This window comes from Lacerta agilis, chromosome 17, assembly GCF_009819535.1.
Source record: "Lacerta agilis isolate rLacAgi1 chromosome 17, rLacAgi1.pri, whole genome shotgun sequence".
NCBI classification, from domain to species: domain Eukaryota; kingdom Metazoa; phylum Chordata; class Lepidosauria; order Squamata; family Lacertidae; genus Lacerta; species Lacerta agilis.
Window position 1 is genome coordinate 21264346 of NC_046328.1, and position 26206 is coordinate 21290551.

At 46.8% G+C, this 26206-nt stretch overlaps 1 protein-coding gene across 1 annotated transcript in view; it reads left to right on the top strand.

The window, feature by feature from the left end:
• FBXW8 (F-box and WD repeat domain containing 8) overlaps nt 1–26206 on the top strand; it is a 62168-nt gene that overhangs the window by 26686 nt on the left and 9276 nt on the right. Inside the window, exons 5-8 of the mRNA XM_033136131.1 lie at nt 3508–3665; nt 13284–13480; nt 14267–14476; nt 22549–22676. Coding sequence (XP_032992022.1) covers nt 3508–3665; nt 13284–13480; nt 14267–14476; nt 22549–22676 — 693 coding nt within the window. The remainder of the gene's footprint in view (nt 1–3507; nt 3666–13283; nt 13481–14266; nt 14477–22548; nt 22677–26206) is intronic.

The following is a 26206-nucleotide window of genomic DNA, read 5'->3' on the forward strand; positions in this document are numbered from 1 at the left end:
GTGGCTCCTGCAAAAGGTCTCCATAAACATCCCCTTCAAACATCCACAATGCATGGGCAGCTCTCTGCTGTTCCTGCTCAGTTCCTGCTTTCTCTGGCTCTGCCTCAGAAGCCAATATGTCACGGCAGCCATTTTGTGATGTGTGACGACGCCCCCCGCATGGCAGCCATTTTGTGACTAGCTCCTACAGCTCTTTATCAAAATTCCAAATGTGCCCACTGGCCTCAAAACAGTTGGCGACCCCTGAGTTATAGCATGTCGCTAAATATGGGCCAAGCATACCCCTTCACGAGAGACCGATGATGGCACTTCCTGGCATTTCTTCTTCAGTTCAAAAGCTGCCACATGGTTGGTGGGGATTTTGATGAGCGTCTCCTCCCCACTTCCCCAATACTATCTGTCCTGTCAAAATTTGAGATCCCTCCTCCAAGAAACAGCTTCCTTAAACTTCAGGAGGCCTGACCACACATCCCTTGTGTCTTGAATAGCTTGATGCTGCGGCATCCTTTGTTGGAAAACAAAATTGAGATGCGGGGAACTCCCAAGGCAACCTTGGAATCAGCGAGAGGCTGGATTTGGCATCTCAGAAAGGGCTGGGAAGCTCTACTCTTGTCCTTGTCCTGGTCCTGAGGGAGGAAGCAGCATAGACACAACAGAATGGCCTCAGCACTCCTTGTCAGGTTTTATGCTCCTTCAGGTAGGCCTGGAAGAGACTGTTTGTCCGCAGTCCTGGGGGGAAAACCTATGAGAGTTGGGGAACATCTGGCTTGTAAGTAGTATTCAGCTTGCTAGAGTTCCCCATTTGGCCTGTCAGGCCGTTCCTCCTCTCCCCCCAGACAACAGCAACTCCATTATACCTGATGTCATATGCCTCACCCACCTGTCAGAGTTGGACCATGGGGTGGGGAGATAAAGATCTGGCCCACCAGACCAAAACTATCCCCCAACCCCTATTTAAGAGTCACCACCACGCTTGCTTAGGTCATCCGTTCCAACTGTGTGCAACGGAAGCTCTTCTGTGGCACTCTCCTTTTGAGTTTCTCCCTGATTTTCTTTCATCAGATCCAAGCAGAGGGAGCTGCTTCCAAGTCATAGAGAGCTAGGGGTCTGTTTTGCCTCCTGTACATAAGGATGGAAAAAGAGACCCCTGCTGGGTCAGGCCAGTGGCCCATCTAGTCCAGCTTCTTGTTGTCTTTCCCTCCCTTCTTTTTATGTTTTTAATTTTTATTGCAAAGTAAATACATCAATACCAAACCATACATAAAGAATAATGTAAAGAAAGAAAAAATAGAGAAGAAAAAGAAAAAGAAAAAATGCAAAGAAAAGTAGTCAGTAAAAGAATAAAGTATAATGTTTCAATACAATAAACACTTTTTACAAAATAATATTAATAATAGACTTCCATCGCTCTCACAACACTTCCTTTCACATTTCATATTTTATCTGCATTTTAGAATTATTTTCATCTTAATATATAGGTACAGATCTATGTATCTTAAATTATTATTATTATTATTATTAATATTTTTATTATTTCCCCTTTTCCATTCACAAGGTCACTCTAGACACAGTCAAACTTTTACATTAGAACCTTGTCTTTCTAAATAATCATTCAAGCACTTCCATTCCTTCTTGACTGTATTCATTGGCTTTAGCCTTATTATATCTGTCAATTTGGCCAGTTCCAAATATTCACATAATTTACATAAACATTCCTCTTTGGTCGGAACCTGGTTACTCTTCCAGTATTTAGCCACCGGGATTCTCTCCGCTGATGTCGTGTACAGAAAGAATTTAGTATTTTCTCTTGGAATATCACTATTTAGTATTCCCAAAAGATATGTTTCTGGTCTTTTGCTATGTGAAGTTCTTAGTAACTTTTTTATTTCTTCATGGATCATATTCCAGAACTTTCTGATCTCTGGACATGTCCACCACATGTGGTAGCAAGTTCCAGTTGTTCTCATAGTGGCCAAGCAGATGCCTCAATGGGAAACCCGCAAGCAGGACCCAAGCACAAACTTATAGTTGTGTCCCGTCCCCCCGCTGCCATCCTGTGGCATTGTCACCTCCTAGCATGGCAGAACTTGCATCAGCAAAGTGGCTGAGCTTTATCTTAACATAGAATCACCCTAGTGATGCTTGAGGTAGACACAATATCTGTTAAGTACAATGCCGTATCAAGAGTTCTGAGGATTTTCTAGGTCCACCAACTCCAGCATCCTGTTCTCACCAGGCCAGCCAGATACTTATGGAAGGAGGACGTGAGTACAACAGCAACATTCCCCTACGTTAAGAGAGCAAAGCCAAATAGGGATCTCTGTGTTTTGCCTAAGGATAGAACTGAGCAACAGCTGGTTGCTGTATTTGCAGAGGGGGGGGGGCAGCTTCCCCAGGAGTCCTGGGGGCAACTTGACACCTGCAGAGCTCCTGAAAGTCTGCTACTGTCTGTCACGTTCTGCCTTAAAGCAGAAGGCAGCCCTGTTTAGGGAAGCTTTTAATGTTTAACAGACTATTGTATTTTAATATTTTGTTGGAAGCTTCCCAGAGTGGCTGGGGAAACCCAGCCAGATGGGTGGGGTATAAATAATAAATTATTATTATTATTATTATTATTATTATTATTATTATTATTATGACTGTTAAAACACACAGGCAAGGAAGGCTTGAGCAACAGGCCTTTTTTCCACATCTAGTCCAACAAAAGAGTCCTGCGTAACTCAAAAGCTTGCACCCTGTTTTGTGAGTCTTGGTTGGACTAAGAATGGCGCACTCCTCTAGTAACAGGCGTCACAACTCTACTCTGTTAAGAGGCCTGCTGAAAATGTTTCCGTTTCAGCAAGCCTGTCTAGGCAGCTGATTTAGATGCATTTGCTCCAACTGTTTTCTTGGATTTATCTTGGTTTTTTTTAATTGATGTTTTTATGTGTATTTCTCTTTGTGTTATCTTTTGTCACCTGTTGTGTATAATCGGATTTGTGCACTGGTTGGATAATCCCCATCCCCCCCCCCCAAGCAGGCAATATATAAATTTCCCGAATAAATAAACAATATGGAGTTCGGAGGTTTTCTAATAGAACAGCACCATTTTTGTACCGTGTGTGTGTGTGTGTGTGTGTGTGTGTGTGTTGCAAGCCTGGAGAGATGCTGCTGCTGAACTCCTATCTCCCCCAGCCATGGGCCACACTTGCAGGGGCCGATCGGAGTTTCCGTTCAGCAACACCTGGAAGGCCAAAGTTCCCCCACACCCGGCGCTGCCCTTTTGTTCACTTGTGAATGCAGCTGGTAGCACGAGTTTAAAAAAAGAAAAGAAAAACCGAGAGCAGTCCAGCCTCATTTGCAAAAGGGTCTTGTTCCTGTCGAAGTGGGAGGCCGAGAGGAGGAAATGGTGAATGGGAAGAGAAACACTTTTGCTTTTGCCTGCGACCACCGAGTTCCTTCTCTGTTGGCTCCCACTGACTCCAACGCTTTTTTTTTTTTAAACCCATTTCCCGCTTTCCCTTCCAGCTACACGTCAGGGGATGTGAAGCTGTGGGACACTCGCACCTGGGACTACACCGCTCTTGCCCTGGACCCCGAGCGCGGCTTGGCCGAACCCGGCCCCCGGCCGCATGCCTCCTTTGTGAGGATAAACAGCTCCCTGGCAGCAGCGGCTTACGAGGACGGTAAGTTAACGGCGACTCTTTCCTAATATTGTTTTCTAAAAGCGTCCCCCCTCCCAGCAGCTGCGCCCGGCTTTTGTGTGCTCGCGTGTGTCTCTGCGACAGTGGCTCTAATCCTTTCTGCACACAACGTGTGTGTGTGTGTGTGCGCGCGCGCGCTCACACTTGCTTTTATGTGGGGAAAAGTTGGCCGGTAACCCTCGGTGCATTAGGCGGCCTTGGATCGTGCTGCCCATTAAAACGGCTGCTTTTAATTCCTCCTGGAGCTGCCGCTCGGGGTAACCGTGCCAGGCTGCAGCCCAGCCAAACGCGTCTTGAGCAAACAACTTGTTTTGGCTCTCTCCTCCCCACCCCTTTTTTTCTTGAGACACAGGGAGATCAGCTCACGAGACAAAAGAGCGAACCAGATATTGTTTGATGAATGCAAATCCCAGGCCTTCTGTCTCGTTTCCCTTCCTCTCCCCATCCCCTGCCCCATCTCCGGTGTGCTGAGCACACAGAGAATATATAGCAAAATAAAGTCTGTGGATCAGCTTTGATCTGCCTTTCCTTCTTGGACAGCAAGAGAAGGTGGCTGGCCTGCAAACGAAATGCACGTGTCCGTGGCCAAAAATGTGCGTTGAATGCTCACTTGCAGAGGGAGACATGAGTTGGGGGGGGGGGGAAGAGTCTCTTTCTGTGGGATCTAGAGGCCCTCTGTTAGGCATGTTTTCCAAATGAGCAAGCGTGGTTGTTGCCGGAAGTAGCATGGCCACCTGTGCAGCTGCACTCAAAAAGGCCTGTCCAAACTTGTTGCGTTGATCATGTTTAACGTGCAAAGGATATTACGACTGTTTATCATTTTTGTTCTCCTAGCACCTCCTGGGCTGGTTGTTCTGATTTGCACTTTACAGCGAGAGGGATAGAAACCAAGAGTTGGGGGTAAGGTAAACAGGTCCCAAGTGGTTAAGGGCTTTATACAGACCCTCCAAGTGCCCCTATTTTCCAGGGACAGTCCCAGATGTACAGAAGCCATCCCGGTTTCTGATTTGATCCCGGAATGTCCCACTTTTCCTTAGGTTGTCCCTGTTTTCATTGGAGAAATGTTGGAGGGCATAGAGTTACGCAGCCTCCAAGCCAAGGGGATAAGTAACCATACAACCTTTAGAAGACATCTGAAGGCAGCCCTATATAGGGAAGTTTAAAAAAAATGCTTATGTTTTTATACATGTTGGAATCCACCTAGAGTGGCTGGGGCAACCCAGTCAAATGGGTGAGGTATATATAACAGAGAACAGAACAGAAGAAAACAAAACAAAACAAAACAAAACAGTAGAATGGACATATTCATCTGAGAAATGTTGGAGCGTATGCTTTATATACTAATAGTAACACATGCTTACTAGTTTGCTCCCAGACACAATTCAAAGTGATGATAGTGAATAACCTTTTAAAACCCTCAATGGCTTGTGCCCAGGACACCCAAGGGACCACCTCCTCCCTCCTTCCAAAGATCAGAAGAAGAGGCCCTTCTCTGAGGGCTGTTGATGATTAGTAGCAGTGGGGCCTTTTCAGTGGCTGCACCAATACAGTGGAATAGCTTTCACCATAAAGCACAGATGGACCCCTCTCTGGCTGCCTTTTGCTGATGGGTAAAAACATTTTTGTTCCACCAAGCTTTTGCCTGCTACGGCCTTTTTTACTTGCTTCCTCTGCTGTGGTTGCTTTTTAAATGGATCACAGTGTGTTTTATTTGTTTTAAAAGACTTTATCTTTATTTTTATTTTTACAGTGATTTCAAACAGTTACAACCTGCCATGTGTGGTGCAGTGTCATGCAAATGGCAGGGTATACCGTATTTTTCTGTGTATAACGTGACCACATGTATAAAATGACATCCTATTTCTTGAAGCCCCAAATTAAGAAGTTTATAAATTAAGAAAGTTGTTGAGCTTTGCAAAAACATTGTTGAGCATCTTTCGTAAGTTCACTGGGCGGTTGTTGAGCTGTTTTCCGACGATCCCCCGCTCTGGCTGATGGTACTGTCACCGCGTACTCTTCCTGAGTGGGCAAGCAGCCCATGTATGAGACGACCCCAAAATTTTCTTATACGTTGAAAAATACGGTAATATATTTTTATATGCAATAGGTAAGTCAAAATTAAGTGTTGGATCTCCTCCCCACCCCCCAGTTGTAAGTTCTGTAGTTATTTCATACTACTGTTTAAGCCTGCCAGGCAATGTGTTACTGAACTGTAACCATTAAATAGATAACATTTGACCAATAAAAAAACCTCTAATTGTTTAAGAAACCTAAGCTCTAATTGTTTAAGAAACCTAAGCTCATATTATATAAAGAGGGCCTAAGTCAGCTTTCCGCAGCCTCTCTCCTCCTAACGCCTTGGACTACAGAACCTATGGTCCCTTGCCAGCACAGCCAATGGTCAGAGATGATGGCAGGTGTAGTCCAAAAACACCTGCCAGTCCTTTCCAAATGGCATGTAGGAATAGAGGGAGCTGCTTTATCCCAAGTCAGATCACGGGTCCATCTAGCTCCACACTGCCTACATTGACTGGCAGCAGCTCTCCATGATTTCAGACCAGGGTCTCTCCCATCTTTATCTGAAGACAATGGGGATTGAACTGGGACCTTCTGCCAGCAAAGCAAATGCTGTGCCCACTTGAAGCTGCAGCCCTTCCCCTGTTTTCCTTCCCACCCCATTTTTCCTTTTTAAAAGGGTAAGTTTGCTGAGACTTTTCTTTTGCCTCTGGAGCGGCAGGGGAGAAGAGACCAAAATAATTTGCTCTGTTTTCAAAGCTACCTCAAGGCCTTTATTTTAGTGCTTTTCCTCAACCCCTGCTTCCTTTTCTTTTGCGTACGTGTGTGTGCATGCAACCAGCACCGAGAAGCCATCTGGTAGCAATAGGAGGCAGCGCCGTCGGCCTCCTCCGTTGAAGCCACTCTGCAAACACATTCGGCACGACACCGTTTTCTCCCTGTTCAGCAGAGCTCAAGCAGCGATGATGCCCTTGGCAGCCGATCTTCGTGAGGAGCCGTCAAGGCGCCTCCTGCCCCTTCAGAGGAGGCCTTGTCATTCTCACAGCCTGCCAGTCAATGCAGGAAGTGCTGTGGGTCACCTCGCCGATGGCGTCTTTCTGCTCGCACCATCTACAAAACGGGTAGCCAAACACAATGCACCCTTTAGTTGTCAATGGACCCCCTCGAATGTTGACAGTGCAGGCTTGGGGCTGATGGGAGTTGTAGTCCATCAAGATCTGGAGGGCACCAAGTTGGCTACCACTGCGATAAGCTGTTAGCTCAGTTGGGACCTTCTCGTTCGCTTATCCCCGCTCTGCAAGCCAACCCTGGAGAACAGTGGCCTCTCTGCACAACACAGTGATGGAGCTAAGCGTTTCAGGGAATCAGAATTGCCCTAGTGAAGGTTTTCCTCTCTTTTTGGGCAGCAAAAACTCGGTAGTAGGAGCAGCAGTTGTGTTTCTTTCAAGGTCTTACAGAAATGAGGGGCGGCACCAGCAGGGGAGCCAAGAGGAGGAAGACTTGGCAGTTCAGCCGTTTTCATCCTGTGGAACAGGACAAGGAGGCAGTCAAGTCCAACTCTCAGAAGATCTTGCTAAGATCTTTAAGAGGTGAGGAGCTGTCCTTTCTGGATGGGGTTACGCTTCCCCTGGAGGAATAGACGTTCAGCTCAGATTCATCACTGCCATTGAAAGCACAACTGGCACCATAGAATTACAGAGTCGTAGAGACGGATGAGACCCAAAGAGTCCCTCTAGTCCAACTCCCTGCAATGCAGGAATCAAAGCTAATGGATGCATGACAATTGGCCACCCACTTTCTAGAGAATTACCGTATTTTTCCATGTATAAGACTATATTTCCCCCCAATTTTTTCAAGTTTATAATTGGGGGTTGTCTTATACACGGATTGTGCATATGGGGGATTTCTTTATTTGGAGTCCCAAAAAATAGGGGTTGTGTTATACACGGAAAAATACGGTAATTTAATTCAGCTTCGGTTATTTGTTCTGTGTTTTATAATGTTAATGATGTTCTAATGATTTTATCGTAAACCATCACGATATTTTTAGGAGCTGCCAGTTTATAAATATCCTTATAAATAGAATAAGATGGTGCCTAGGGCTTACGTATCAGCTTCAACTGGTGGTTCAGTTGTGGTGATGATAATAATAATAATAATAATAATAATAATAATAATAATAATAATAATAATAATAATAATAATATTTTATTTGTACCCCGCCCATCTGGCTGGGTCTCCCGAGCCACTCTGGGCGGCTTCCAACAAATATTAAAATACATTAAAATGTCACACATTGAAAACTTCCCTAAACAGGGCTGCCTTCAGATGTCTTCTAAATGTCAGGTAATTGTTTATCTCTTTGACATCTGAAGGGAGGGCGTTCCACAGGGCGGGTACCACTACCGAGAAGGTCCTCTGCCTGGTTCCCTGTAGCTTTTCTTTTCGCAGTGAGGGAACCGCCAGAAGGCCCTTGGAGCTGGACCTCAGTGTCCAGGCAGAACAATGGGGGTGGAGACGCTCCTTCAGATATACTGGGCCAAGGCCATTTAGGGCTTTAAGGGTCAGCACCAACACTTTGAATTGTGCTCGGAAACGTACTGGGAGCCAATGTAGTTCTTTCAGGACCGGTGTTATATGGTCTCGGTGGCTGCCCCCAGTCACCAGTCTAGCTGCCACATCCTATCTGGATGGTGATAGAACCTGCCTTCAGTTGCATATTATTCTTCCCCAGAGTCGCTGCCTCTGAGACTTTGGACTCTGGGATTTAGGCAGCTTCAAATGTTCTTTAAGTTCTGGCACTCCTAAGCCTTTTTCTCACCCCACCGGGAAACTACAAGGGGGCTACGCTGTTCAAATCCGTGTCATCCTCCTCCTAACTTCCTAGCCTCTGCCATGGGTAGATACTCAGCCATTAGGGTGAATGGGGCCCTGCCCTGCCCTCAGCCAGCCTACACCTGCCTGCTTTCCTACTTATGACCAGTCCACTGGGTTGCCTGTCAGCTTCCCCCTCATTCTCCTCTACCTCATTGTTGACCTTGTAGAACTCAGCAGGAAATAAGATGAGGACAAAGTAGAATGAGTTGGCTCCGCCTTCTACTGGCTTTGACTCCACTTACGACTAGCTCTGGCTTCACTTCCTGTTTGGGCTCCCTGCCTCCCTCCCTACCAGCTCAAACAGGCACTAGCCACACACAGATGAAGTGGTGGAATCTCTTCCGAGCTTTGCCGGCTCATCCCTTGTGCTCACCTACCCTCGGAAGCCCAAGGTGGCTTGGCATCCAAATCCACAGTTGTGATGTTCGAATTTCAAGTGATCAGACTCCTTATTTCCTTTCGCCTTGTTTCCCATTGTCAGCACTGGCTAGCTTCCACTTTGGGTTTTTTTTGTTGCTTTTGTTTTTGTTTTACTCCTCTAATTGCCTTCCACGTTGCCTTTACCCAAAATGAATCAAATCAAAATGCTTTTCCTGGAGCATTAGATAAAGCAGGGGGAAGGTTTTCTGGGTAGTGAAGCAGATGCTGCTAATGCAGGGGCTGGAAGGTGGGGGGGGGGGGCTTGCCAGGGCTCCATCTGCTCCATGTTTGCCTGGGTCTGGCACAGAGCCACAGCCTTGGGGTTTGGGGTGGGGAGGGGGGGAACACACAGACACTGTTTGCTTTTACCCCCTGCCCTGTGCAGGTCTGATTCACACCACGAAAAGTTTTTGTGTTGCCACAGGAAGGTGGGTAGAAACGGCCCCCTTTTCGGGATGGCACTCACGCAAAAAAAGGCAAGGCTGCTCTCCGATTCTTGCAAAGGGTATCTTGCCTTGTCTATGTGCACGTGGAACTGCCTTATGCAAGATCAGACCATCGCTCCGCCTAGCTCAGTCTTGCCTGCACTGGCTGGCAGTGGTTCTCCAGGGCTTCAGAGAGTGGTCCCCTCGCACATTCCCAGGCAGGCAGCAGCTCTCAAGGAGGGTGAAATGTAAGCAGGGCCCTGGAGGAAGCCCCGCAAGCCAGATGGAGAGGGCCTCATCCGAATCCTGGGCCTGAGCTTTCCCACCCTCTTTTAATGCAGCCTAAAAATGTCAAAAGCAACACAATGACTGTTGTCTAAAATAACCCCCATAACTACCACCACCATTGCAATGGTGGTTTGGACATGGGTGGCTTGCTGCCTGCAGGGCTGTAGTCTTGATCATGATGCTCCCAGTGCTCATTTTTTGTTTAACGCTTTTTTAAAAAAGTGTTAACTTGTTTTTATGGAGCCAGGGTGGGCAGCTGCTGTTCCATGCTTTTCTCCCCCCCCCCCCGCTTTTCAAAAACCAGCTTAGCTGTTATTTACCTTTCAAACAATCAACGTAATAGCCATTATGCCTCAAAGTAAATTTGGGAAAATCCGACTCGGAGTGCCTTACGACTCCACTGGGGCAGTTTTAGTTGGGACTCCTTCTCTTTTTTTGGCTCTGTGATGGAAGCCTAATTGCAGTTTTGGCTCTGTTGCGCGCAGAACAAGGTGGCTAATTGTTTAGGCAAATAGATTAATTCAAGTATGCATCCCTAATAATAACATAAAGACAATAACAACTCCAAAATGGCTTCTGTGATGGCTTTTTGCTCCCAGGACAAGGAGTATAAATCTTTCAGAAAGAGTGCCATTAGATAGCTCCCGAGATTACGGGCATTATTTCGCAGTGGGGGAGTGCTTCTAAGGCACCAAAATAATCTTTGCAGAAGTGCACATAAATATGTTTAAAATTTTGTTTGGATGCCGTTTCATTAGCACACTCTTGCTTTGCTTCCTTTGGGATGTGGGGGAGATGTCTGTAATCTGTCTGCAGCTGCCTTCTGAGTCTTTCTGCAGCCTTCTGGAAGCCAGCATTCTCCCCATTTGTTAAATTCAGATAGGGAAAGGAAATGTTACCAGCTCTGATTCCCCCTTGAACTTCTGAAAAACTGTGCTGGAGAAACATGAAGAGCGAGAGTTTCTTGCTGTGATTGGCCCAGAGTTGCAAATAGAAGGAAAAGGGCATAGCTCAGTGGTAGAGCATCAGCTTTCCATGCAGATGGTCCCAGGTTCAATCCATGACATCTCTAGGTAGGGCTGAGAGAGACTCCCTGCCCAAAACCCCAGAGAGCCACTGACAGCCAGTGTTGACAGTACTGAGCTAGATGGAGCAACGGTCCAACTTGTCATAGTGCTCAGCCATAGATAATTGGAGGAGCATCTGCTTTGCATGCAGAAGGGTCCAGGTTCAATCCCTAGAATCTCCAGGTAGGATCAGGAGAGAAACCTGTCTGAAATCCTGGAAAGCCATCGACAGTCAGTGTAGACATTACTGGTAGGTGGCTCAACAGGTCTGATCCACTATATGACAGCTTCTTACCTTCCTGTGCAAGCCCAGGGGGAGGTCCATAGTTCAGACTTGGATCATCCGCATGCAGAATGTCCAGGTAGGGCTGGGAGAGACTATTTGTTTGAAATCCCGGAAAGCCGCTGGCAGTCAGTGTAGACATTACTGAGCTAAACGGACCCTTGGTCTGACATGGATTAAGGCAGCTTTATGTATTCCTATGCAAAGACGAAGTTGGGTAGCCAAAGGTCAGGACCTTGGAGAGCTCCCTGTGGAACAAGGGCCAGGATTAAGCTGCACATGTGGAGCCTTCAACACGACTTCTTCCTTTTTCTTTCTTCATTTTTTTAAAGCTTGATAGAACAAATAAAAAATACAAAGATGCACATCAAATACCAAGCTCTTGTGTTTAACATAAAAATTGAAAAGAAAATAGAGAACTAGAAAAAGAAAAGAAGAAAAACTTCAGATTCTCCATCAATTAGCTTTAAATATATATATATAACATTTTTGCCTTTTAATTGCATTAAACTCTTCTACTTCCCATTAACCAATCTTATCCTCTTTTTTTCCAGTCTTCAAACCCTGATACCACAAGTTCATTTTCCTTATTGTGCAGAAAGTCCATAAGGGGTTTCCAATCATTAATAAATGTCAACAGTGATTTTTCTCTAATTAAGCACATCAACTTTCTCAGCCAAATCCATTAATTTCAATAACCTTCCATAGTAGGTAATAATGAGTCCTTCCATCCTTGTGCATGTAATAGTCCTGCCACTGTAATCATATACAGTGGTACCTCTAGTTACGGACTCGATCCGTTCTGGGGTGCCATTCGCACCCTGAAAAGTCCACAACTAGAGCGCCGCCTCTGCGCATGCTCACGGCGCGATAGAGTGCTTCTGTGCATGCACAAGGTGTGCAGAGTGCTTCTGCGCATGCGCGCGGGGCAAAACCCAGAAGTATATACCACGTTCATATCCTGGAAAAACGCAAAAAGAGGCTGACGTAACAAGAGGTACAACTGTATTGCAGTAGTTTTCCATATTATTTATCTAATTGTATATCCATAAGCCCCAGCAGAAAAAGCTCTGGTTTCAGCTGGACATTAACCTTCAGAATCTTCTGTATCAATGTATACATTTGTATCCAATATTTCTTAGCTTTTTTACACTACCACCAAGTGTGATAAAATGTCCCTTTTTGTTCCTGACACTTCCAGCAAACATTTGGAACATTCTTACGCATTCTAGCTAATTTCTCAGGAGTTAGATACCAACAATACATCATATTATAAAAAGTCTCCTTTAAGTCATATCACAATGTGTCTTTTAACCCTTTAGTCCACATGTGTTCCTACTGTTCCATTGGTATATTATAACCATTATTATTTTTTGCCCATTTACCTTCAACAGGACTTTGGCTGCTCAGGGTTCCTGACAGCGATTCCCTAAGAGAAGGCAGCTCCATTTCACCACAATTCTCCATTAGTGGTGGTTTCCCCCCCCATTTCATTCAGAGCATGCTCCTCTCCATGGTTACTGACCATGCTCCATTGCCATTGGGCTTTGAGTGATAGGAAGGTGTCCACCCTTAGTTTTTTAAAGGATTGTGGGGCTGAGCAGGCTAATACTTCCTTCACCTTTCTCAGCAGCCCTATTTGGGCTTCAGTTTTGCTGGCATTTGCAATAAGCCATGGTTTGACTCCTCATGATGTACGAACATGGCCTTCATCTGTTTCTGGACGGCTGCATGCCAGGGCGAGCTGCTGTGTAGGGAACTGGCTATGTTACTCAGCTATGTTTTTCTTACATGAAGAAAGTGTTTGTGTCTCATGGAATACATTAAGTATATACAGCTCTTAAGCGGCTTCAGTCCTGTGCCAATTTATTCCGCTTGGATGTCCTCAAAAGCTTTTCAGCTACTTCTTCTCTTGTGTGTGGTGCTGATGAGAAGCTTACCTGTCTCTATATTGCTGCTTTCTTGTGAAAATCAATAAAAAACCTACTTTTGTTCGTATTGAACTGACCGTCAATCAATTTCATTTGGCAAGCCAGATTCTGCTGGCTGCCCTGGCTGAGATTCAGGTGGTCCCCGAGATCTTGTCAAATGTTAGCGATTACTCCATGGAATGGATCTTGGTTTGATGAACCCTCCAGATGGTTTTGTGGTTGGCAGCATAAATAAAAATGTTCCACCACGGCTACTGTCACTCCATTTCTGTTTTTGTTTTTCTGGTGCACAGGGACGATTAAGGTGTGGAGCCTGCTGGTCGGCCGTGACCCAATCCATTGCTCCCAGCACAATCAGAAGATACAAAGCTTGGCCCTTTCGGCCGAAGGGGCAACGATAGCAACCGCATCCGCCTTCCAGGTCAAAGTGGAGAGCGCCAATGACAAGGGCTACTGGGAGACGGCTGCAGAGTTTGAAATCCAGAAACTGGTGAGAATACAGAGCCCATCATCCCTGACCATTGGCCATGCTTGCCGGGGCTGATGGGAGTTGGGAGTCCAAGAACATCTGGAGGGCCACCGGTTCCCCATCCCGCAACCAAAGAGCCCAATTCACCATATTATTCAGGTCAAGCTGGACCTTGCACTAAATGGCAGCTACAGATCTGGTAGGTTTGGGGGACCCTTTGGCCTTCCTGATGTCATTGGACTACAGCTCCCATCAGACATGACTGGGGGCTGACAGGCTCTAGGAATCCAAAATTATATTTATGGAGGGGGGCACAGCTTCCCCATCCTCACTGGTGTGGGGACCTGGCATCTTGGCAAAAGTGGGTTCGGTTTTACATCTCTAAACATTGCAGTGGAGAGAAGATGTGGAGACGGAGCAAACCAGCCAGATGGGCAGGGCATAAATAATAAAATTGTCGTTGTTGTTGTTGTTGTTGTTGTTGTTACATCAGGTCCATTGCTTTGGGTGGTTGTTATATGGAGCTCTGGGATGGAAGGAAATCGCCAGCTATGCTCATGCCCAGCAAAAAAACAAGGGCCCAAGGAGGAGTCCTTTTATACCATAATTCAGAAGGTGCTCCACCATGGAGTTATGGCTCGTAACAGTGGAAGAAGCCAGTAGACAAATAAAAAGGCAAAACACCAGTTGATTTTTTTGTTTGGGTGGGGGTGGGCGGTCAGCAGAGGTGAAGGGAAGCTGATGGTGAGAAGATGAGCCCCAAAGCTGAGGTTCTTGCAGTCACTGTAACCCCCTGGCCCCTTGCAGGTAGGCTCACTCTGCCTGGTCCCCCGCGTTATGGGCCTCCCTGTGGCCGTAGCCACTGCAGAAGATGTCGTCTACCTGCTGAAGGTCGGTGACCCAGCCAAGGTCCTCCATTCTGTCTACGGTCAGCCTGCCACATGCCTGGATGTCACCTCCAGCGAGGCAGCGTTTGGAGTGAAAGGCTTCGGCTGGTTGATCAACGAGACCAACAAGGTATTTCAGCCTTTTGTTCTGCAAAACGTTTGAGTTGCCCCCTGTATAAGGCATATCAATGGTTGCTCGCTCATGATTGACTCTCCTGCATTGCGTGGAAATCTTGCTTGATTACTTTTATGCCACAACTAACAACGAATACCATTTACTCTGTCATCCTAACATCGCTGTTGGCAAGAATTCTCTAGGGCAGGGGTGAGGAACCATTGGCCCTCCAGATGCTTGCTGGCTGAACGACAACTCCCATCAGCCCCCAGCAAGCATGACCAATGTTCAGGGATGATGTAGTTCAGCAACCTCGGGGGGTGGGGTGCAGAGGTTCTCTACACCTGCCCTAGAGACATGAGATGCAGGTTTTGCCCATCTGCCTGATGTTGCTGTTTAAAGCTCCGAAATGACTCACTTTGTATGCACCCAGCAAAGTTTCGCCCTAGTTTTAAAGGGAACATTGGAAGCTGCCATCTCCTGAGTCAGATCATTGGTTCATCTAGTTCAGTGCTGTCTACACGGACTGGCAGTGGCTCTCCAGGATTTCAGACAGGAATATCTTTCCCAGCTCTACCTGGAGATGACGGGAATTGAAACTGGGAGCTTCTCTCTTGCAAAGCAGGTGCTGTGCCACCGAGAATAAGGAATAATGCCCTGTTGTTCCAGTAGAGGCCAAATGCAGCCCAATATTTGCCCCCCCCCCCAGCAACTGCATTATTCCCTTGACACAGAGGTCGAGGCTGATTTGTAGCGACAAATGTGCCTCATTTCCTCGCGGAGGGAGCCAGGCCTTTTTGTACAGCTGTAGGCCTCTAGGGGGAACTGTTTGCTTTTTTATAGGAGACACTGTGCTTTTCTCATGAGACTCTGCGAGCGACAAGAACTCCTTGGAACCGATTGCATTCCAATTGTGCAGCTGTGTTCCAAAGAGTGTGACATCTAGGGGAATTTAGAAGCTTGCAAAAAATAAGTAAATGTTGCGATGCATGTTGTCTGTGTTGGTCAGGCAAAGGATGCTCCTGCCAACACCACAGGTGCCTCATACAATTACAGGTGGCAAAGTGTGCATGTTTTATAAAGATTTCAAGAGGAAACAATAACAGTGGCTCTGTGCACTGTGTCTGATCTCTCTGCTTACCTTTCCAGGGTGTTTATTTTTTACAGCGACAAAGTAGTTCCCTCAAGCCTAGTTAGAAGGCCAAGGTTTTCCTGATCCTGGGAGTTAAGAGTGCCCTTCTTCAGGGGATGAGGTTGAGGAATAGGGCTGGACGATATATTGATATATCATCCGAAAGCAGTTTAAAGTCCATATCGCTCTATTGGTTTCATAATTTTTGATCTGGCAATATGTTGCAAATCCAGATGTGTGTTAGGGCTGGGCGATATATCATCCAAAACCAGTTTGAAGTCTGTATCGTGATACTGGTTTCATAATTTTTGACCTGGCAATATATTGCAAATCATTATGTCTGTGTGTGTGTGTGTGTGTGTGTGTGTGTGTGCGCGCGTATGCGTGCAGAATGTGTGTGTGGCGGGTTACACTTCCGGGTTACAGGAGTTCGTAACCCGAAAAGTACGCAAACCAAAGCGTACGTAACCTGAGGTACGACTGTAGCCTATATGTTTAGCTGGTGATATATTGCAATGTTTAGCTGGTGAGAATGTCACATTGCCATCCTCAAAGGGCTCCCCATTAAAGCACAAGTGTCCCCCTTTCCATTGGGGGTAAAAGACCCCTGGAGCTGATGGGACCCCTGCACCTTTCAGCCAAGGTGGTGTTTGCCGAGCTGTTGCTCCCTACATATGGCTCCATCTAAGGCTGGCTGTTGCTGAAGCAACACCAGAGCTTTGCTCCCGTATAGCATTCAGGAGGAGTGCTGGGACAAGGCCGGCGTTGGCATCATAACAAAAGTGCCCTGTCCATGCCCCAAATGGAACCAGAAGAAAGAGCTCCACGGGAGCCTCCCAAATGGCACTTTGTGGATTCGGAGTGGTTTCCTAATGTAGGTCTGAGGTCTTTTTGGTGCGCGGCGGCAGATGGTTCGTGAGGGGTATGTATGCTAATGAGGGGGAACGGGGCTGAAGGAACCCAGACGGCTAGGATGTCTCTGACAAGGACACCGGCTTGCTTGGCGTTCCCGCTCCGGCTGACATCACGCCGGAAACTTAATTACGAATGTCTATTATGATAATTATTCCCCAGACGTGAAGGGACTTTGCATGGTTTGATTATGGTGGTCAGGAGGCGATGATCAATCTCCAGGTTGATGCGGGAGACGTATTGCTGCGTTTTGGCCTGTTTTGGAGGGATGGGGCCGTCCCTCCCGCTCAGCAGTCATGTTTCATTTTTCGTTTCCTGGGCCAAGGTGCCGCACTTGGTTGGCAGAAGGACTGGATGAGCAGGAGCCCGCTTGTTGAGACGATGTGATTCTTTTTGTGCCATTAAAATCACACCAGCCCTTTATTTTATGTTGCTCTGATAACCGATCAAAGACTTATTGGTTTGCTGATGTGTCTTTTTGCCAGTAGGTTGACATAACTTGGATCCTAAGCCTAATGTGGAAGCTCTTTTGAGAACTTAAAATTTTAAATATCGAAAGCTGCCTTTTATTCTTAGAAGAAGCATTCTCTTGTATTGCTCCCCTATCGCTGCAGCACAGCAGAACCAAAGCAGCCTGACAGAAATAGGTGTGTGTTGTGCCCTTGATTTTCAGCCCCATTGTCTAAAAACTAGTCTCCTTAATTCATTAATTTCATTATATTTATGGATGCTTTAGCTGAGATTCCTGCATTGCAGGGGGTTGGCCTAGATGATCCTCGGGGGTCCCTTCCAACTCTGCAATTCTATGCTTCTATGATTCACCATGGAGCTGTCCAGTAGATCTCGCAGAATCCCAAGGCTTTAAAGTTCACTTTAAAAAGTGAGAAAGTTTCTAGCCCTCATTGTTACTAAGGGAAACAGATACTGGTCTTTAATAACATAATTTATAGTCCTTTGGATATATTCTAGAACACTGGTTCCTTAAATCTCCCTCTCCCCCCCCCCCGGCAGAACCACTTGAAAGTTGCTGGGGGTCTCTTGCTGGACCACTTAATGGTTTTCTGCCTGCTAGATCCTGGCTGATTTTAATGCATTTTTAATCACTTATTTTTTTCTCTTAGATATTATAGTTTACTCTGTTGCCCTCTGAATCCCATGGAATTCAAAGTGCAACACAATGTAAGAAATAAAAGAAGTAATGAAAATGCAATTGAAAACCAATATGTATATTTAGTGCACCTTCGACCGCAAATCCACGCACACGCTAAGTGCCACCCGAATGAATCCCACGGGCCGCTGGTGGTCCACAGGCCCCAGTTTGGGAACCCCTGCTCTAAACGCAGCAGAGCAAGTCCCTGAGCTTGTAGTCCTTGTTTCGCTGCTCGCATCTCAGTGAGAGAAATGACCCCTGCATTGGGCGCCTGCTCTCTCCCCACTTTGCGTTTGTCCATAGGTTAAATGAGTTTCGCAACCTCTTTCCTTGCCTCCGGCAGACATCTGTCCGCATCTTAACCCCGGCCTGGCTCAGTCGCCCACTCCGCTTGGCAAGGCAGCACGCAGGGAAACGAGGTCCAGGGCAGAAGCAGCAGGAGCTGCAGGTGCTTTGGCAAAATTCACCACCGACATCCGGGCTCACTCCTGGCTCGGCTTGGCGATGGCAGCTTTGCGCCAGCCACTTTGACACACACTCTCTCTCTCTTTCAAACTTTAAAAGGGAAAGGGGGGGGACACACAGAAACCTCAGCGTTTTTGTTTTGAAAATAGCATCTCCGTTAATTTGCATGGAGGTGCTGCGTAGAATTATCATTGCACCGTGAGCATCTAGCCTTGCCGTAGGCTGGGAAGGCGGACTGCCGCTTTGCCTGATTTCCCCAGGTGGCCTCCTCTGAGCGGTCGGCAGGTATGCTCGGCCCCTGAGTGAGAAGAGAGTGTGTATGTGTACGGAAAGTCACTTTTGGGATGGCATGGAAGTTGATGTGCGTTCCTCCCCACTGCGCCGCCCACGTGATCCTCGATGAGGTAGCATTCCCTGCGCTAGAACGCTGACTCCCCCCTGGCACAGAGCCGCGAGATAGTCTGGCTGGCCGGCTGTCAAAAAATTACATCATGTTGGAGTAAACTGCTTTTAAATCAAACATCCATTATTCATACATATTAACTGCTTTATGCCCCCTTTTTTATTATTCTGCACACACCTCTCGTCCACCCCACACCCCACTCCATGTAACTGCTTCTTCTGGGTAGGTTTACTGTTTCCCACCCCCCCCACCCCAATTTTCTCTCTCTCTCTCGTTGATCTTGGTCTTTCGAATATTAGCTCATCTGTAATCTTATAATCAAACAAATCTCCTTATCTCCACTCTGTGTGTGTGTTTAGCCAGCCGATGTGATGATTAGCCACACACACTGCATGGGGCTGGCGCAGGTTGGAGTCCAATATCACCAGGAAGGCCGCAGGAATAAGCCCCCAATAATGCTGGATGTGCACTTAGGCCACAGCCACTCGGCACATTCAAAGCACTCTTATATGACTTTAATAGTCATAGCTCTCGTCTCCTCCTCACCCCCCCCCAGCAAAATAGGATCATGGGAACCGTAGTTTAAGGGTTCTGGCAATTGTAGTTCTGTGAGGGGCAGCCTAAAGTTCCCAAGATTCTTTGTGAGGAGCCAGGGCTGTTAAAATGGAATAAGACCATAAGACAAATCCTGCTGGATCAGGCCAGTGACCCGTCTAGTCCAGCATCCTGTTCTCACAGCTGCCAACCAGATGCCCATGGGAAACCTGCAAGCAGGATCCAAGCACAAGAGCCCTCTCCCCTCCTGTGGTTTCCAGCAACCAGTATTCGGAAGCATTTCTGCCTCCAACCATGGAGACAGAGCATAGCCATTGTGGCTGGTAGCCATCAGTAGCCTTCCCCTCCGTGAATTTGCCCAGTCCTCTTTTAAAACCATCCAGATTGGTGGCCATCACTGCCTTCTGTGGCAGTGAGTTCCATAGTTTAACAATGCACTGCATGAAGAAGTCTTGTCTTTTATCCGTCCTGAGTAAATGTACCTTTAACTCAGGCTTCCTCAACCTCGGCCCTCCAGATGTTTTGAGACTACAATTCCCATCATCCCTGACCACTGGTCCTGCTAGCTAGGGATCATGGGAGTTGTAGGCCAAAAACACCTGGAGGGCCAAGGTTGAGGAAGCCGGCTTTAACTGTTTGCACGGCTGCGGCCTTAGTTATTGAGCCAACGCCGCCTTCCCCAACCTGGTGCCCTCTAAATGTTGCCGAACTACATCTCTCATCACCCATGGCCATTGGCCATGCCATGCTGGCTTAGGCTGATAGGATTCAGAGTCCCCCAGCAACTGAAGGGCCACGGGTTCCCCATCTCTGGATTGAAGCCCGAATCTGCTTATCCCCTAAATTGCACATCTCCCCCTTTGCCTGCATCTCTCTCCCCACCCTTGCCGACCCACCCCACTGCCCCACAATCCAGCAAAGGCCAAAGGTCTCAGCTCGCCCAACTTGCGCCGTGGCGAGGTGGCATTAGACTAATGCGTTGCCTGAACAAAAGGGAAAGCCAGGGCATAAATAATTGATTTTGCTCTCCTGTAACAACCGGCGAAAATGAAGTCCCATTTGCTCAGCCTTATTAAAAGAGCGAGAGAGGGGGGCGAGGCGGTAAAGGTCGTTAAGGGACTTGTAACGCGGAGCCAGAACCCGCCCGCGAAATGGATGCTGCGCTTTGCTAATCTCCGAGGGCTTTAACTCAAAGTCGCGGCGAAGGCCGTCTTAAGGCGTTTGGGGCGCATTGAATTATTCAGCGTTTGGGGAGATCAGTCCCCACTTCAGGTCCAGAAGCTTTTTGATTTCTGGTGGTAAACTGGGACGCCTTTGTTTGTTTGTTTGGTACGCACGTTCCTGGCTGAGCCCTCGATTCTGGAATTCAAAGGTTCCCTGTGAACCTGCCTTCAATCTTGTTGAGTCGCCCCTGCTGCCATCTTAGAACTTCAGGCTGAGATGGGTGCCTCCTTGGCACCCAGCGCTTGTGGCTCTCAGCAAATTTGTCAACAAGATCAAACTAGCCCAAGCTGACTTTCTCCCTTTTTAGTCGGAGCGGAGAACTGCCAGTTCACGTGTCGGATATGGCTCTGGGCACCTCTTTGTCTGACCTGCAGCCTCTGCTCCTCACTTCTCCCCTGTGCCATATTTAATGCTTCTCTTGAAGCTAACAGGAGGTGTTTTTTTAAATTGTCTAAATGGTTGAAGGGGAGACCATTTATGGGGGAGTCACAGCTGGGGAGGAAAGGAACATGCTTACCCTGCATGTTAGGCTGCCACTATCACTGATTGATTTCGGAGCCATGTGAAGATGCTTTTCTGCAACGTTTGAAGATCAGCCTTGACTTTTGCAACAGATGGAAGAACATTTCTTTGTATGCATAGGTGATATCAGATGTGCACGCTGTGACCCTCCCTTAGGACTGTTTTACAGTTGATAATAAAGGGATATAAATGTCTTCTTCTTTTTCTTCCCCCTATTTTTATTTGATTGCAATATATAAGTATCGGTATCTACTTTTACAGGTATGCACCCACCCATGTATAAGTGTGCTTTATTCATTTTTAACACATAAAAATACATTAAAGCCAAGCAAACAAGTGAAATCAATCACAGAAATGAGCGACCTTGGGTTGTAACAACTAAGGCCTACTCAGAGGAGACCCATTGGAATTAACCAGCCTAAGTTAGTCAGGTTCATTAATTCAGTGGGTCTACTATGGCAGCCATTAACATTGGATACAACCCTCTCAATATTTGAGCTATAAATTGTTTCCAACGGTATATACCATATTTTTTCGTGTACAAGACTGGGTTTTTTTCTTTTAAAAATGTGTTTAAAATTGGGGGTCGTCTTATACACGGATACAATCTCCCCCCATTTTCTTAATTTGGAGTCCCCCAAAACAGGGGGCATCTTAAACACAGAGGTGTGTTATACACGGAAAAATACAGTACATGGCTAGATATTTTCTCACGTCTTAGGTTGACTCCTTTATCTCACTCTTGCAAGGTTAGTTAGTTTTATCATATGAGCCAATTAGCCAATTCCCATATTCTCCCCTTCCAATCTTCTAACACAGGGATAACACTCCATTATAGCATTTTGCTGTAGGAGCAGCTGTTAGCAAACGCATTATCAATTCTGCAAAACCAGATCCTTGACATATCCAAATAATACTGTGTATGGTTCTGCCGGCAATTCAGCCCCTGTTATAAGTTACATTTCATTTCTAATTGGGCACGTGTTGTAACTTAGTGGTAGGGAATCTGCTTTGCATGCAGAAGGTCCCTGGCTCAGGGTGGGCTCAGTACAGTATAAGACAGGTTTCAGTGTTATATATTCCCCCAATATTGTTGATTTTAGAAGATAACAAGTCTACAGTTGCTGGAAGGGCACAGAGAGGAAAGGAACCTCCTGGAGGAAAGGAACTCTCTACACCAGTCCTAACTCCTGGTTTTTCTTAATCAGAGAGACAGATTCTTAATCATAGAATTGTAGAGTTGGAAGGGACCATGATGGTCATCTAGTCTAACCCCCTGCAACACAGGAATCTTTCGCTCAACCTGGGGCTCAAGCCCATGACCCTGACGTTAAGAGTCTCATGCTCTACTGAGCTATCTCACTTAGGACTGGGGAACCTTCTCTGGCCAGAGAGCCAGATCCTTATCTCCTCCACCCGTCAGGGCCCTGGAGGGTGCAATCCTGCTTGCTGCAGGGGTCTGCTTTGTCAGCACAATCCTTGCAGGGAATGCACTGACAAAGCTGACCCCAGCAGGATTGAACTCCACCCTCCCGCCCCTCGGTTGACATCACCCAGTGATGTCACCTAATGGACAGGTAGGTTTGGCGGGGGGAGGGAATAGCTGTGCAGGCCACTTTGGACCCCCTGGCAGGCTGAGATTGACCTGCAGGGCCAGAAGTTCCCCACCCTTTCCCCTAACCCTTGGTTGAAAATCTGCATTCCCATGGTGTGTTTTTTTCCAGATCCTTCTCTACAACTTGGAAACGGGACAGTGCACAGCGCAGCTCGGGAGCTCCTTGGGGGACTTCTCCTGCGTCAATCTCCGAGACAGCCCTCCCTGCATGCTAGTGGCTGGGAACAAGGACAGAAGGTACATCCAAGGAGGTGGGACAGGGGACCCCACACGGCACACGTGGAGCTGTGTGCGGCCCATTTGGTCAGGTTAGATTTATCGAACTTTTTATTTTGCTTCCCGCACATAAAAAGGGTTGCCTCCAACGCTAGTCCTACTCAAAGAAGACCCATTGAAAATTAATGGGAGAGGCTCACTTAGGCCCATTCATGTCGATGGATTTACTCTGAGTAGGACTAACACTGTATACAATCCAAAAGTCCCGAATCGATTTGTGAGAATAGAATCCAGTAAATAAAAATATACACACAGTGAATAAAAATACACACATCAGATACAGAATAAAAGCATTCAATGGTGGATACCACCCAGATGCCCAGGAAACAAAAAATAGTATTTGCCTGGTGCCCAGGACAAAAACAGAGTAGGTGCCTCCTGAAGCACAGCATTCCATAGACTTGGGGCTACGACAGAAAAGGCCGTGTTCAACCTCCATGCCTCCCTTATAGGTGGCATGCAGAGAAGGGCCTCAGATGAACTGGGCAGATTGCTAAGGGGAAAGGCAGTTTGTCCTGGGCCCCCAAACCTATCATGCTGCTCTGAACCACAGTGCACACAGTAACACAAATCAATCAGTCTGATGGACTCTTGCATGTGGACTGCGGCAGGGAGGCGCCATCTTGTAATTTTCATCCGGTACCAAAACACAGGAAGCTGCCTTACACCGAGTCAGACCCTTGATTCACCTAGCTCAGTATTGTCTACACTGACTGGCAGCAGCTCTCTGGGGGGTTTCAGGCAGGAGTCTCTCCCTGCCCTGCCTGGAGATGCCGTTGGGGATTGAACCCAGGACCTTCTGCATGCAAAACAGATGCAAAGCCACTGAGGTGCAACACCTTCCCAAATGTCTTGGGCTAGCCTGGATCTGGGCACCCCACCCCAAACATGGCTGCACCTTTGTAGCAGCTTACCTGTCGCCTTTCACGGAATTGCACTGCACACCAGAGGCAAGAGTCTGCATAAACTTTTCAGAGAATGAGACGCAATATTAAGTAATGGTTGGACAGCATACCTTGCTTTGTTCTGTCCTGTTGTTGTTTTGCAAGCTCCGCGGGAAGAGTCCCTCCTTTACTCCCCCCGCCCAAAAATAATAATATATTTTTTAAAGCCATTTGGTGGACACAGTTGGTGTACTGCCCAGCGAGGCCTCTTGGAACGAGGCCTTCCTCTTTCCTGCGGACACTCGTGGAAAAAAAGGGAGAAAGAAATGAGTTTGGCATTTTAAACCTCACTTCCTGAAATTTTGAAGCAGGAAAATAACCTAAGGGAGAATCGCACGTGCCAAAAAGAGAACCCATCCCCACCCCCTCGGCATCACCGCCAGCAGACAGTGGCAATAATGTAGGTTGGGTTGCAGTTGATGTCTCTCAGGTGGCCAAAACAAAAAAGGATTTTCACGTGAATGAATTCCAGATCCTATTTAGCTGATTTGCAGCTTCCCCCCTCCCTTTATCTCCTCATCTTGGCCAGTCTTATGTCTCTTCCCCCACCCCCACCCCCGTCTCCCCCCCACACTGCTCAGTGTCTGTTGGCAGACATGGAAGCGCTCAGAGTTATCAGCGTGAAAGGATTAGAGTGCTTTTTTTAAAAAACAACAACACGTCCCTCCACATCCAATTTTTAGATTCCCCCTCCTCCCCGCCACCTTTTCTTTTTCTTTCTTTCTTTCTTTTTTTGGGGGGGGGGGCGAGACGGGGTGTTAATTATTTAAATGGTCCAGCACACCGCACCAAAGGGATGTCGCACGGTGGCCAAAGTCCACCTGGGAATAGCTTCCTGCTCTTTCCTTCTCCCCTTCTCACACACCCGTCTCCCTCCCTGGACCCTGCTTCCCCCACCCCCCCATGCATCAGGCCTCAGGTGGCACTTTGCTCCGGGATCAGATTCTAGGGCATGTCGTTTCCCCTTTCTGGATTTTCAGAACCTAACTGCCTTCTGCGGGAGCTAGTTCCATCATTCAACTTTGTGCTGGGTGAAGAAGTGCTTTTTCAAATCGATCCTGAATACAGGCGTACCCCGGAAGTCAAACGGAATCCGTTCCGGAAGTCCGTTCGACTTCCAAAACGTTCGGAAACCAAGGAAGCTCCTGCAGCCAATCAGAACTTGCGTAACTCGCGTCAGACATTCGGGTTCCAAAGAACGTCAGCAAACCGGAACACTCCCTTCCAGGTTTGCGGCGTTCAGGAGCCAAAATGTCACAAAGCGTTCAACTTCCGAGGTATGACTATCTATCTATCTATGTATCTATCTATCTATCTATCTATCTATCTATCTATCTATCTATCTATCTATCTATCTATCTATCTATCATCTATCTATCTATCTATCTATCTATCTATCTATCTGTTTTTGCCTGGTACCTAAAAGCGTACAATGAAGGCACCAAGTGAACCTCCCTGGGGAGCCACCGTAGAAAAGGTTCTCATGTTGCCACTTTCTGGACCTCTCGTGGAGGAGGCACACGAAGAAGAACAAGAGTTCTTGTGTTAGGAGAGTGGGGGTGAGGGCAGAAACTTTCCTCTACCTTCTTTCTCCATGCTGTACATAATTTCTTTTACACTTCCTTCATGTCACCTTTTGCTCTCCTTTTCTTTTAATGTATTTTAATATTTTTAATGTACTTTAATATTTATTAGAAGCCGCTCAGAGTGGCTGGGGGGACCCGGCCAGATGGGCGGGGTACAAATAATAAAATTACTATTGTTATTATTACAGGTAGGTAGCCGTGTTGGTCTGCCATAGTCAAAACAAAATAAAATTAAAAATTCCTTCCAGTAGCACCTTAGAGACCAACTAAGTTTGTTCTTGGTATGAGCTTTCGTGTGCATGCGCACTTCTTCAGATATTATTATTATTATTCTCCAAACTAAGGGTCAAGTGGTTTTGTGAAGCTAGCTGTAAAGCACCATCTCCTGTGCACTGGAGGAGGAGGGTTTAAAATTATTTCCCACCTTTCTTCCCAAAGAAACTCACGGCAGGAAACACATCAGGGATAAAGCAACACAATTAAAATGGAAACCTATTTAAGCACTTAGCCTCTCCCCAGCTTCTGGGAGTTATCGGACGTTGCCCATACTTCCAAGCCTCTCCCTTTGGGCCTGAGGACCAGATACTTGCGTTATTTCATTTCATTTTATATTTATTTCATGCACACTATTCAGAGCAGTGTGCATGTTTCTTTCTTCCCCCTTTTGTCCTCACAACCGCCCTGTGAGCCAGGGGGGTCAGTGAGGATGGGGTTGGGGCCAGTTTTCCTTTAAACATGTGCTGTGCGAACCTGTTTAGTGTTGTGAGAATTTTCCTTAGTTTGTTTTCCAGGAATGGGTACACCATAGTAGGGGTGTTTCTGGTTTCATCCAGGTGCACCCATTTTTTCGTTTCATCTTCCAGGATGTATGGGATTATGTGGTGAACTTGGTTGGCGATATAGTATAGTCCTGTGTTTTCTAACATAAGAAGATCTTTAATAAAAAATAATAATTTAAAAA